Below are 14151 nucleotides of genomic sequence, written 5' to 3'. Positions count from 1 at the left end.
AGCTTTCCAGTTACTCTCTTACCAGGTGTTGATGATAATTAATGGAGTTCTTAAAAAAGAATATTGATTATTTTCTTACGCTGAAGCTCTCCCGGCACGTAATAACGCAGCTTCATGCTTCGTAGAAGTATCTGACCACAAATCGATCAATTCTCTGGTATTTTGTGACTCGCTACTTTATTTGCTCGAAATGTAATACAAATTACGTTTGACGCAGTATAAATGCATACTTATTGTAAAATTTCGAATTTATATATAATATATCATTATTTCCTACGATTATAAATGTTTTAATAAATTCAATGTTAAGCACCAAAGAAAAATTAGATTTTATTATATTTGTATTAATTAATACAAATTTATTAATCATGTTAAACTATATTATATATAATAAAATATTATAAATATTTAAATTTTTTTCCAAAGTAAAAATATTTTTATATATTTTAACTGTTTAAAAAAAATTTATTATTTTTCTGAGTTTGCCAATTAAGGATATGCCAATTAAGGATTTATAATAACATAAATATTCTTTCAGGATTAATAATTAGAATGTTTTTACTACACTCTTTAATATTTTAATCATGAAATATTATAGTGCAATAATGTACTACAATATTCAATATACACACGTGCGAGCAGGTAATTAAGTCTCGCCGCCAGATCTTAAACCCGGCAATTATTCTGCGTACTCGTTATATTGTATAATGATAACATACTGGTGTGTTCTTAGGGCGTGTAAAATTTTTGTCGCATGGAAATGAAGCAATCCCGTTAATCGCGATCGACGTACTTCATCGACATCGCGAGCGTTTTCATTACGCACGGGCAATTAATGAAACGGAATGCCGGTATGCACTCGTGCGTGAAGAAAAACGCCTTGTATTAATTACCGGAATAATTTATAGCAAGCAATTCGGATTTCTCTCTCTATCTCCCTCTTCTCTTTCTCCCAGAATAAACGTACATTTACTTTACTGACACTTAGATACACTTAGATCGCTGTCATCGATCACTATTCAAGAGTTATTAGCTCATTGATGAATTTCTCTCTCTCTCTCTCTCTCTCTCTCTCTCTCTCTCTCTCTCTCTCTCTTATATCTACTTCTTCTTTGCAGCTTAGTTTTCTCCTGCAATTTCGTTTGTTCTTAGTTCGTAAGTGATATTATTGTTACTCTCTACGTTTCTCTGTACTTCTGTGCGTCCTTAGAGGGCTTGCCCTAGGACAGAATAAATGCTTATTCATTCATTCATTCATTCTCTCTCTCTCTCCCTCTCTCTCTCGCCCTTTAATATAAAATTTTATATTTTTATTATAATTATATTAATTAATATTTTAAAATTTGCCATGTTATGTTAAATTTCTTACGCATAAAATTTTTGTATATAAATTTTATATTTAGTTATACATTTTTTTAACTATTCATATACATATTTTTGACACTCTCACTTAAATTAAATTGTATATAATTTTTAAAAACTACGAATTATTATTTTATGCTTTTCAAGAGATTTTTAGTTTTTTTTAAACTTAGCAGAAACTCTCATTAACAAATTGAGTTTATTTTTAACACCAAAATTTTATTGCCCTCCTCGGAATGTTCGCATTTACATCTTAAACGAACTACTGTTTTTCCAAAGAAAGTTTAAATGGGAACATGCCGGGTATACCTACGTATGTAGACACAACATATGCTTTTACTGTTCACTTTGTTACTTGTAACTTTGCAATAACACAGCAGATCGCAAGAAGAGTAATTCAGTAATTATTCGATTTATTACTTCCTTCTGCTTCGTTGTCGAACGCATGAAAAGCAAACTTGTTTCGACTTTGTGTTTTCAGACGTTACAAATTAACTAACTCATTGTACACTACTTACCATTACCATAGAAGTACCTTGTATGAGCTACAATATTATTTAATATTATTTATGAATATTTTATGCATAATAATTTACATTAATTGTTGAATAAAACTAATATTTGTTGAACATTTTTGTAATACTTCATGGATATTAAATTAATATACCAAAAATATTATATAAAGCAGACAAGTAACCTTAATACAGTATTTTTCTAATAATAAAATAATATTAAAAATATTAAATAATATTCTCAGAATATTATTTTAATTTTTAATAATATTTATGGAATGTTGTAGCGCTTATGGGATATAATAACAGACTACATAAATAGAATCTTCAGTATATTAATAAAATCCTCACTAAATCTTCTCTAAATTGTTTCTTTCTTTAATAAAAAAGATGATAAAAGTACGAGACAAACTTGTTATAAATTTTATAAATTTTTGATAATTTCCAATTCTGATAATGTCCAATTAAGAAGTGGACACGTATATAATTCACATACTCACCTTGCAGTATATGTCCTATAATATTCTTCAGTGTTATATTTAACAATGTCGAGCACCTGCAAGCGGGGGGTAAGTTGGTGTCATCGGTACGACATAACGATAGACTCGGGAAATTGCCGGCAAAATGACTCAGAGGCCATTCAGGTTCGTTAAGTCAGGCGCGTACAAACCCAATCTCCTACTCATCATACACGTTTACCCGTCGAATACGTAATACGCCTGCATACCCGACATGATTACAGAATGTACTCGTATAACGAGATATCCCGCCAACGTTTCTCTTTACCTTAATTATTCCGCGCAAGTCCGACTGATATCGATTAATACTGAATTAATTTAACTTGTACACTAATTAGCAATACGTGACGTTTTTTAAATAATGTAATGGAGATTAATATAAGCGAAATAGAGGTAATAGAGTACAAGCGCATACCCGTTTAAATTATCGTTAATTCCTAATTTGCAGTTTTCTTTTATTTATATTTCTAATACAATAAATAAATCGATCTTTGCTCCAGTTTGGAAGAAAGAATTTTTTTCAATACTTGAGACAACAAAACGCAATGTGACGCATCCGCGGATTATTGATTGTATCGTTTTCTTTTTCAATTTATGTAATTAATTTATATATTTATTTTTCCTTTCAATTTATATATTTATATATTTTAAATTTATACAATTAGTTAATATAATTAAATTAAAACTGTCCGGGAAAAATTTTTTTATATAATTTTACATAATTATATTTAATTATATATTAAATGTGTCCACATACATTAAAATATAATTAGACATAAGTATCATATAATTTTCATATATAATTACATATAATTATGCATCTTTCATACATAATTATATATAAAAAAATTTTTTTTCCAGGTACACGCAATAAAAATAGAAATTCAAGATTCAATAAACACTAGTATGAGAATAACGTTGTTTTCTTCTTTTTTAGGCTTTCTAAATCGCTCTTGCCACTTCACGCAAGCAGAACTTTATTTTGTATATTACTACTGATAATTCTTTTATTGGAACTATACGAGTCCATAGTGACGTCGATTTCATTGTCGTCGATCTTAACAGTGATTGCTGTGCTATTTTGTTGGATATTACATCGCGAAACCGAGATAAGAGAAGGTTTCGGTACCGCCGTGTCAGGAGGTGGATTTACGATAGTTGGTCTCGCGCGAGCATGGAAGTTTTTGTACTTATGCAGGTATACTACTGATAATTATTAATTAAAATATAGACTTACAATTTATGTCTTGATATTTCCTTCTCCGGTTTATCGAAACTCTCAGCGATCGTATTAGTAAAATATTACTATTATTTTACTTATACTACACTAAAAAAAAAAAATTTATTTGAACACTTGCAACGAAATATTTACTTACAGTACATAAATATTTATTCAATAAAAAACTTATGATTAAATTACATTAGTAATTCTTGTACTAATAAAATATTTATTTACATTTAATAAATTATTTCATTGCAAGAATTAAAACAAATATTTATTAAAATTCAGTAAAAAAATTCTCTCAAAGTATTTGTAATATTAATTAACACCTAAAATGATTATTAGTGACTAACTTATCCTGAGTTTCATGTTTGTTAAAATGCTATATAATTTTTTTTTAGATTTGGTCTATCCATTCAACACGTTCGCATCGCAGCAACGGGGATCACCGACGCTTGTTGCGGATTCCTAGCTGTTATTGATTTTTATACCCTTTATCGCATGGTATAAATTTAGTTATTTAATGAACCCTTAAGAAGCAGACTTTTTCTTAAAAATAAAATTATCTCTAAAATTTTCTATAAACTTGAGCATTCCATTTTAAAAAGCACTGCGCAATCTAATTATTAATTTTCTCTAGAGATTTCCTCTTATCATATTTTTCTTCCGATGCAAAAAGACCCTTCGAAATGCGTTTTATCGACGCGTGCATCGAGGCATTTGCAAGGTGTTTGCCGTCTCGCTAGAGACACATTAAAATCTTGCCCACCACGTTTGCATTTACGACTTCCTCGTTTCGATAGAGGCAAATAGCATCAGCGACGTTTTACTACTTCGGTCATTTCCACGAGTGTAATAATCGAATGTATAAACATCGCGTCGCCCGGCACTTTAGCCCATTTTCTCACTGCAAATATATTCCCGACGATGATGTTTCGTCGTTAGATGCAGAAGAGCAGGCAGTACACCGTTAAGAGGCCCGATAACACGGAAAACTCCTACGTACACTCTACCTCACCGTTCCTCAGCAAGCTCACCTTCCACTGGGTGACTGACCTGCTGCTGCGCGGTTATCACACGACGCTCAAACTTCACGATCTTGAACAGCTTCCGAACGAGGAGACCACGAGGAACCAGTTCGAACGTTTTCGCGATATTTACGAAACCGAAAGGGTAACGATCTTCCTATTCCCGAAAAAAAAAATTCACGAAGAATAATTGATTCCCTCTCGTAATAGCCGAGCAATTTAAAAATAATTTAAACGTTTAATTACGTGTTACACATGTAACGTTAGAAGATTATCATCGCAACCAGCTGTTAAAAAAATATGTGTAATCGTTAACATTAATTGAATTTTTTGACAAGATTTTATTTTTAGTAATTATTATAACAATTACTTTTAATAATTACTAAAATTAAATTTTAGTTGTAAAAATAAGCTTACCTTTTTTTTGACATATTTCAAACACGTGTGTTTATAATATAAATCGAGCTGAATTAAATCCCCCAGCTGCGATGCCGTGGACGTAAATTGTCTTTATGGAAATGTTACTGGAAACGGATATGGTTGACTTTCACAGCGGGTAGTGTCTTAAAGCTCTTCGGCGACGCTATGACTTTAGTGGGTCCCATGACGATCCCGAAGATCATAAATTACGCGTCAAATCTGCAAAACAACACCGTGACGAGGGAAAGTTTTCCCTCGGAGGTATCTCTTTTAATATCTTTCATTCTCATTTTTATTCTTTATTATGACATGTTTAAGGTTTGAGATCTTTCTAAAGAATTAAAACTCTTTAGGGAGCACTGACATTTTCCCAGATTCTGAAAAATGGATACTTTCTGGGGATCATAGTTTTCCTAGCCACAATTTTGCAAAGCACGTTGAAGCAAGCCTCCACTCACATGTTCTGCGTCGAGGGAATACGTTTGCGAACAGCACTTCAGGTATTTCATTACTGCGCATGGTTTAAGATTTTATCATGCGAAGCGCTTAATTTAGAAACGATTCTTCTCTCGCCGTTTTCATCGAGTAAACAAGACTCGTTGAAATTTCATTAAATTGTTCAGGCACTGATTTACGATAAAGCCCTTCGATTGTCTTCTTGGAGCATCTCCGAAGAAGAGAAGCCATCTAACAAGGATAAAGAGCAGCAGTGCCATCAGCAAGCAGCTAATGTTGGAACTCTGACGAATCTCATGGCTGAAGATGCGTACAACGTAATGAACTTCTTCTGGATCGTTCATTATATCTGGGCAGTCCCGTTGAAAGTAAAGATATTAAATAAATCAATATGTACTTCGTATATTTTATATCTCAACATTTCAGAAAGTAAACGTTTGTCTAGTCACCCGAACATCATCAGGCAAAAATAATTTTGTAACTTTAAGTACTTGTTTAATTTGTACAGATTATCGCCATTATTTTTCTTCTATATTTGAAATTGGGCATCAGCGCGATTATCGGTGTAACTTGCTGCGCATTGATCGTCACGCCGATGCAGCTGTTCCTCGGAAAACGAATGTCCGAAAATTCCAAGTCCATAGCGGTAAGAAAATGATGCGAAGCGTTTTACAATTTTTGTGCCCTTTTCTTAAATCTCTGTACACTTAGAAAAAAAAAATTGTATCAGCAGCTATAAATTTGTGAACTTCTGATACCGCCAGCTATGTATTATAAAGTTGTAATACAAATGCTAATAAGTTATATGAACTAAGAAAATGTAGTAATTATTGCATGGCCTATCCAAACTTTGCAATGTTTTCTAATTTTTTGCTAAGTCCCAAATTAAAAACTGATGACCAGATTCAAAATAGGAAACATTTTTAAACGTTAACTTAAAATATGGGTCAACTTCAAATATTTACATAGGTGTAGTAAAGATTTTTAGAAAAAGTGCCATTTAGATCGTATTGGATATATTTGTACTCAACATGGCCAAATTATATGTTTTCCTCTTATTCATGAAAGGTGTTAGAAAAATTAAGTGATCCAATATTACATTTATAAGTTCACAAATTTGTTAACGTATAAAAATACACAAAGAACTATTTTTGTTTATCAACAATTCATTAAGTAAACACTTGACTTATCTTAACTTTTCTCCTTTAAAATTATGACTTATCTTATCGGAGTTTAGTTGGTGGATTTATGATCTGAAGTAATAAAAGTACCAAAAAAACATTATAATCGTTATGTGCGTACTCATTATTGATCTAGGTCATGTTAGTTCTACCCTGCAAAAGTTTTCTTTCTTTGGTTATAAGCAGAACGTTATGACGAAAAGATAAATTAAATATAGTGTTGTGAAGTATATATATATATATAGAGATATAAATAATATAAATTGCGGAAATTAATAACCATTAATAAACATAAACAAGAAAATTCTACGTTTGACCTCAATGTCAACAACAGAATACACAAACTGAGCAGTCGACTATTGCAAACAAGTCACATTGACAATCTGTACGACATACTAACATTATTTGTTCAATTCACTATGTAGCTACTTAGAAACAGCAAGTAGGCTATTGGATACTAGGCCGTATAGGATACACTTACCTCAGTATTAACTGTCTATATGTAACTATCTGCAAAAGATAATTAGTGGTTATACTATATAAAAATAATAATAATAATGTAGATGACGGAAATTGAACTGATTGAGCTTGAAACTAAACTAGAAAAATATATAATTGTCACAACTAATTTGTATAAAGTCTATATAACTATATATAATTATAGTTGAGGTGCTACTTCGCTATAAATCGATAGTGAACAAATATTGCTGTCTTGATTATACAAACTGTAAAACTTTAGTTGCAACAAGTATGAAAAAAATAGTTTGTTGAACTGTATGCATTAATTATATGTATAAATACTTGTCACTTTTGCCACTACGAATTTTTCTCTGAGCGTAAATCTCTAATGTTTCAGGAGAAAAGTGACGCGCGCCTTCGCCTACTTAACGAAATTCTTCAAGGGATACGGCTCATTAAGCTACGCGCCTGGGAGAATCTCTTTGAAGATCGCATATGCAAAACCAGAGAGCAGGAACTAAAGCTGCTGAAAAGAGACTCTATATATTGGGCGCTTATCAGTAAATAATTCTCTTTTTTTTAAATGTCTATTTTAATTATAATAGACATTTCTAATTTTTTATCTCTCTTCGATCTCTCGCGGGAAACGAGAAAGACAATCTTGTTTGCTAATAATCCTTTTACGTGATAATTCTTATAACTTAGTGTTCTTCTAATAATTTAATCGAAAAAAAGAGCTAGATAAATTTATACATTAATGTTACAGACTTCCTGACGCACGTTTTCTCTGTTCTGGTCACTCTCTTCACATTTGGGATTTATTTCTTGTTGGAGGAACGGAATCTTGATGCGGGGAATGTTTTTGCCAGTCTCGCGCTCTTTTCGCAGCTGACAATGCCGCTTTTCATCTTTCCGGTGCTAGTGCCGATTATCATCAATGCCATGGTGAGGAATAACGCTCTCAGAGATACCACTTCTCAACTCAATCCCCTTAAATGCGAGACATTCCTTCTTATTCCGGTTTACAGATTTCTACAACAAGACTGGAGGAGTTTCTTCAGCTTCCAGAGATCGTGAATATTCTCCCCGAAGCAAACGTTAGAAACTCGACGGCAGACTTGACAAAGACAAATTCGTATACCGACGTGAGTATTGTTTTAAATCAAAGGTCTTAAAATAATTCACTGAATTAATTTTTTATGTATAAATTGCACAAAGACAGTAAAATTATCAAGACAATTAATTTTTTTTTAATTTACTCCTTATAATTCCGCTTTCCCCAAATATAACAAACTGCAACATTATAAAATATATTTATTTCGCTAATTTAGATTGATGTGATGCATCACTCACTTCACAAGATGCAAACAATAAACAGCGTTACGACTTTCGGATCGCTGGACAATATTGTGGAAGGCGAGGAAGATCCTGAATCAAATATTCTGCGCGATTACGATTTGATTCCTCCAATTGACTCCTCAATTGATACGGTATTCGAAAAAGATCTAGAAGAGTATGTCCTCAAAGTTACACCTAGCACTTTCACCTGGGGATCTGACGAAAACACGTTGATGGTCAATGCTCTCAATTTCCCACGAGGTTAAGAACGCTAAAAAAAAAATACGCAAATTAGCTAAATATAAAACAATATAAACATAAAAATTTAATATATTTCAAAAATTATTTTAAATATACTAAATTCAATATATTTCGTAATAATTTAATTAAATATAATAAACTAAAGATACTTTCTGCAGGACAATTGACGATTATAGTGGGAAAAACTGGTAGTGGAAAAACCTCTTTACTGTTGGCGCTCTTGGGAGAGATTCAGAAAACAAGTGGAAATATAGAATGGACCAAGTAATTATAACAAAAAAAGAGAAAAAATCAAATTATAGACTTTAATGACTATAGTTTTGAAAGCTTGGAAAAAATCGTTTTTTTTATCCAATTTTTTCACGGATTTTCTTCATTGTAGATAAATTTTTATTTTCTTGCTTGTAAAAAAAAATCTGCAGAAAGATCGAAAAGCTCCGATTTTTTTCAAGCTTTTAAAATTATAATTATAACAATAACACATTTTAATTAACTAAAAACATCTCTTTTCAGGGGTTTAAAGATAGCCTATGTAGCACAACAGCCATGGCTTCAGAATGCAACCTTGAAGAACAATATTCTCTTTGGATCTGCGTATCGATCGCGAAGATACCGCAACGTCCTACATGCTTGCGCCCTTCAACCGGACGTGGACATACTTCCCGGTCGAGATCTGACTAAAATTGGCGAACGGGGTATCAATTTGAGCGGTGGGCAGAAGCAAAGGGTTACCATAGCTCGAGCTCTTTACAGTGACGCCGACGTCGTTCTTCTGGTCCGTTTGTTTTATATCTTGTATAAATTTTCGACGTCAGTTTTCCGTAGGAAAAATTTACGTGCAGGTACAATACCTAAAATTGCTTGCAGGACAATCCACTGTCGGCGTTAGATCAGCACGTAGGTCAGCAGATCTTTGATAACGGCATCAAGAAGCTCCTGTTGAGAAACGGTCGAACTGTTATTATGGTCACTCACAAATTAGAGCTACTGTCGGCTGCTCATCAGGTTTTATTTTACATTTTTAATACCTTATGCAAAGTTTAAAAAAATATGATTTTTTTAATGTGATTTTTTCTGTTCGTATCTTGTACGATTAAATTTTTTTTTATTTTATTTTTTTTAATGAAAGTATACCATTCCATTTTTTTTAATATTGATGATCTCTAAATGATCAAATTACAGGAAACACTCTGTGTCACGCGGTGCACTAATAAAAATATATGCTATTCTATTGCACAATTAGACTGAGATCTATTTGATGAAGATAAAAAAATTAGAAGTTGCATAAAAATTTATTTTAAGATAATTGTCATGGATGGCTGTCGAGTTCGCGCGGTCGGAACGAAATCCAGCATCGAGAATACGGATTCTGAATTGGCGGCGGAGTGGCGAATCGTGGATTCCAAACGCAAGGACCAGAATCACATTCAGAAGATTGCCAAGGACCGATGGTCCTTGGTCAAACTAGTCCATAGGATCGGAATGAATAAAATGAAAAGAGTAAGTGATGGATCGTGGATCATCGATCGCGATGCTCATGTGGTAAATGTCATAAAGAGCAGAATCTTATATATTAGCGGTCCTATCTTTAACTTTGATACGCTTGAATGATTTTAAATAACTCTAAACGTTGATCTGAATTGCGAACCTTTCAGAATCCACCAGCGTTTGTACCTTTAAGACGGCACCGAAGAACTTTATCCGGATCGAGGTACTGGAGTTACATTCTCACAGATCTTTTGGTACCAACGGAAGAATGGGACGTGGCCAAGAAAAGGACACATCACAACATTATTAGATTGAGAAGTCTTCCGGTGCAAAAACGGCCGCCGCCGATTTTCCGTCAAAACAGCACGCCGATAATTCTAGAAAGTCAACACGTACCACCAAAGTATACAAATTTTGAAATTACTTCTTTTGTTCAAGCATGTATAGGATGCGATTAGATAAGAAATAAATCAGACGTGATATTCTTCGCACATTATTTTATCAAATTAATTTTTCTTCAAGATTTTTTTTATTTGTCGCGAGTTCTTGATTTTCCAATTTAAACGTATATTTGCAATTACAAAATTATGTACGTGAAATAATATACAGTTGTATATTTTTAACACGATAGGTTTATTATTTTGAGTTTTATTTTTTCATAGGAAGAAAAATCCCACTTATGAAAATGGACAACTCAGCGGCGTATTGAAGCAATTCTTCTCTGCAAGGTTTAAAGTCTTTTTTATGTATAGATAATATAACGTGATTTATCATCAATAAAATATAATTGATAAAACGATGAGGAAATGATAACGCAAATTTTAGATATCTGGATGAAATGACAACGAGCAAAGATAAAAATGTTCTGTCTCGATTGAGGCCAGGATCTAACAAGTATCTAAGAGGATCTAAGAAGTAATTACAACATGAATTGTGGAAAAGGAATTATAAATAAGCAATCGAAAATTAAATATTTTGTTCGCTTTTTCTTTAGGATTTCTCAGCAGCGAGATCAACATCATCTTCCGTCGAAACGATTTTTATCGATGGAATCGCGAACTACCGATGACATGGATGACTTGGAAGAAAGTTAGTTACTGAAATTATTGCTGTATGCTTTTATATATAATTTGTTTCTCTAAATTTTTTATGATTCTTTCCTCTTTTCTATTTATAGAACCAGACCGTAACAGCGAATCTTTTACTTTAGTAAATATTAACATTAATTAAACAACTGTATAATTATTTAATATAATAATTACATTAATTAACATTTATGCAGTTATTATATTTATATTAATTAAACAGTAAAACATTTATTAAATTAACAAGTTACAACCAATCAAAAATGCGGAAAATAGGCTTAAAATTAGAGACTTCAAACTAGATAACATGTCAATTTTTAAACAAGAGTCTAAATCTAAACTAAATCTATAATTAGATCGTATTAAATCTCGCTTTTAGCTTTGAACGATGAAGATGTGGATGGACAAAGTAAACTCGAGGTCAACGATAAAAGTGGAATGGTCACTAGGATGGTTTGGATGAAATATCCAAAAGCCGCTGGATGGATACCGGGACTCGTTTGCACTGTAGCAGCACTGGCCTTTCAAATCCTTCGCGTATACACTGACTTCTGGTTAAGTGAATGGATGGAGAAAAGTGTTCGTTCGTCAGCGAATGTAAATAGATATTTGAAATATTAATATACAATATCGTCATGATTGATTTTACAAAAATAAAAATACTTACGCATTCAGAAACTCGTAATTGAAAAGAATCCAGAGATCTGTGTTTCTGGGTAATAATATTAATAATTTATTAATCGCAAATATTACTGATATCAATTATTTCGACATTGCTCTTGAACCAAGAATAATTTATAAATAACCGCAAAATATGAGAAGATTATTGGAGCGCTACTTAATGCTTAAAACATAATGGAGATTTTATTTTTACAACAGCACGCGATTAACGTATTCTATAAAATAATTTTGTACGTCGTTTCTTTTCTAGACGGTATCTTACTTCATGGTGTACATCATCATATGTGTGAGCTCCATTCTTTTATCAATACTCTACAATGTATCAGGTCAGTGGGCAGGTGCTAGAGCAAGACGGAAGTTTCATCAGAAAGCTATCGTCGGACTTCTTGGAGCATCCGTCTCATTCTTCGAATGTAATCTCATTGGGAAGATCCTAAGCAGATTTAGTGCAGACATGAGTGTCATAGATAAGGTATATAGACGTACTTTAATAGCTTAACAATGATATTATTCTCGTATCCCCGCATTTATCGAAGTAATTTAATATGTAAATTTTGTTGAAAATAATCGAAGGATATAAAATCATTTTAATAAAAATTCTATTAATTTCTCTGCTTTTTTTTAATAAAAAAGAATCTAATAACGTCTGTTATAAAACAATCGACTGATATAAATTTAATAAAATTAATTCCTTTTCTTTTTTTCAAGAAAATGGCTACAGCGATCAAAAGATTGACAAATTTTGTATTACTCTGTGGTTCGGTGATGATTATCAATATTATTATTTCACCGTGGTTTCTGATTGCCGTTGTACCGATTAGCTGCGCTTATTATGCTCTGCAAAAATTCTACAGACCCGGTGCCAGGCAATTACAATGTCTAGATGGCAGGTATTGATATAATTATTACGATTTTTTGCGTACCAAATATTTAATTCTTTTTTTTATCTTTTTACATTAGAAAAAAATATTAAAAATTTTCATTAATATTCGAATAAATCTCTAAAATCTTATAAATAAATAATTAATTAATAATGACAGTCAATAAATAATAATTCATTCAAAGAAATTTAAATTAAGTATAATTTGTACAAATTAGCACATTTGCGAGTAATTAAATTTAATTGCGTTTATTCTAAAACTAAAAAATTAAAAAAATTCTTTCTTTACTTCTTTTTTCTTGTTGAAATGCACTAACAATCTCATATAAATTTCTATGTTTCAAGCACAAGAGGATCGGTAGTAGCGCATTTTTCAGAAACTCTATCCGGCCTTCCGACAATTAGAGCATTCAAACAAGAGGATCGCTTCATGAAGGAGATGATGAAACGCCTCGACATAAACACTAATGCATTTCTCATTCTGAACAGCAGCATCAGATGGTTCAGCATCGCTTTGGTAAACACAACGAATCAAATACAATAAATGTAAAAAATTAAGATCGAGATGTAAACCTTCTCGACATTTCTGAGAGTTCCAATATATTTTGACAAAAATGCTAAGAAAAATTTTCACCACAGAACTCTTCTATGATTTTCGTTGTTCTCGAATATAATTTTAGGATTATTTGGGCGCCTTTATCGTCGTGATAGCCATCTCTACGGCTCTGCTCTCTGCGGAGTTGTACCCAAACCGTGTAACGCCCAGATTAGTAGGTTTGGCAATCAATTATACTCTCTTAGTACCGATGTTGAACTGGGTGATCAAGTTTATTGCAGAGATCGAGTTATACATGGGGAGCGTAGCCCGCATTTGCGCGTACAGAAACGCACAACCGGAGAAACGTCACGAAAACGGTAATTATTTTCAATCTGAAATCTCTGCGCAGATCTCGTAAATTGCTAAGTCACGAGAAGCTCATGTGTGTGTTATCATCGTTTAAATTTCTGTGTTTTGGTGCGTACTTAATATCAAAGCAAACATCGCGGATAAAGCCTGTTTTTCTTTTTACACGTGCATTCCAAGCTCGCGACACATCGATATTAATGAACGTCGTTAAACGAAATTTATTGTTAATCTGTTATAAGAGAGACGTTACATAATTTTTAATTAGCAACGCAAACAGAAGTTAGTAAACAAGCTTTGAAAATTGTATTATTAACTATCGAGTGACTTACTGTCTCGCGGTAATCTTTCGTCTT

The 14151-nt window shown here is 32.3% G+C and overlaps 1 protein-coding gene and 1 long non-coding RNA gene across 4 annotated transcripts in view; one reads left to right on the top strand and one right to left on the bottom strand.

Moving 5' to 3' along the window:
• The window catches only part of LOC105195527 (ATP-binding cassette sub-family C member Sur), a 53224-nt gene that overhangs the window by 35438 nt on the left and 3635 nt on the right, over positions 1-14151 (top strand). For all 3 annotated transcript variants that reach the window (XM_039448779.1, XM_011160961.3, XM_039448780.1), the window contains 24 exons: positions 3330-3590; positions 4016-4118; positions 4560-4787; positions 5126-5323; positions 5416-5562; positions 5686-5886; positions 6027-6164; positions 7556-7718; positions 7925-8103; positions 8187-8303; positions 8490-8757; positions 8916-9021; positions 9271-9532; positions 9625-9762; positions 10060-10257; positions 10413-10648; positions 10908-10973; positions 11071-11160; positions 11240-11334; positions 11710-11927; positions 12262-12483; positions 12720-12901; positions 13237-13408; positions 13572-13806. In XM_039448779.1, coding sequence (XP_039304713.1) covers positions 3330-3590; positions 4016-4118; positions 4560-4787; positions 5126-5323; positions 5416-5562; positions 5686-5886; positions 6027-6164; positions 7556-7718; positions 7925-8103; positions 8187-8303; positions 8490-8757; positions 8916-9021; positions 9271-9532; positions 9625-9762; positions 10060-10257; positions 10413-10648; positions 10908-10973; positions 11071-11160; positions 11240-11334; positions 11710-11927; positions 12262-12483; positions 12720-12901; positions 13237-13408; positions 13572-13806 — 4223 coding nt within the window. The remainder of the gene's footprint in view (positions 1-3329; positions 3591-4015; positions 4119-4559; positions 4788-5125; positions 5324-5415; positions 5563-5685; positions 5887-6026; positions 6165-7555; positions 7719-7924; positions 8104-8186; positions 8304-8489; positions 8758-8915; positions 9022-9270; positions 9533-9624; positions 9763-10059; positions 10258-10412; positions 10649-10907; positions 10974-11070; positions 11161-11239; positions 11335-11709; positions 11928-12261; positions 12484-12719; positions 12902-13236; positions 13409-13571; positions 13807-14151) is intronic.
• Positions 8635-11075, bottom strand: LOC120357667. Its single transcript, XR_005574683.1, has 3 exons — positions 10432-11075; positions 9609-9693; positions 8635-8767 (listed from the first exon to the last, which is right to left on the bottom strand). It is a non-coding gene; the product is annotated as an uncharacterized LOC120357667 (long non-coding RNA).

Source organism: Solenopsis invicta, chromosome 4, assembly GCF_016802725.1.
Source record: "Solenopsis invicta isolate M01_SB chromosome 4, UNIL_Sinv_3.0, whole genome shotgun sequence".
NCBI classification, from domain to species: Eukaryota; Metazoa; Arthropoda; class Insecta; order Hymenoptera; family Formicidae; genus Solenopsis; species Solenopsis invicta.
The sequence above is the reverse complement of the archived record's forward strand: the minus strand, read 5'-3'. Positions and strand labels throughout refer to the sequence as shown.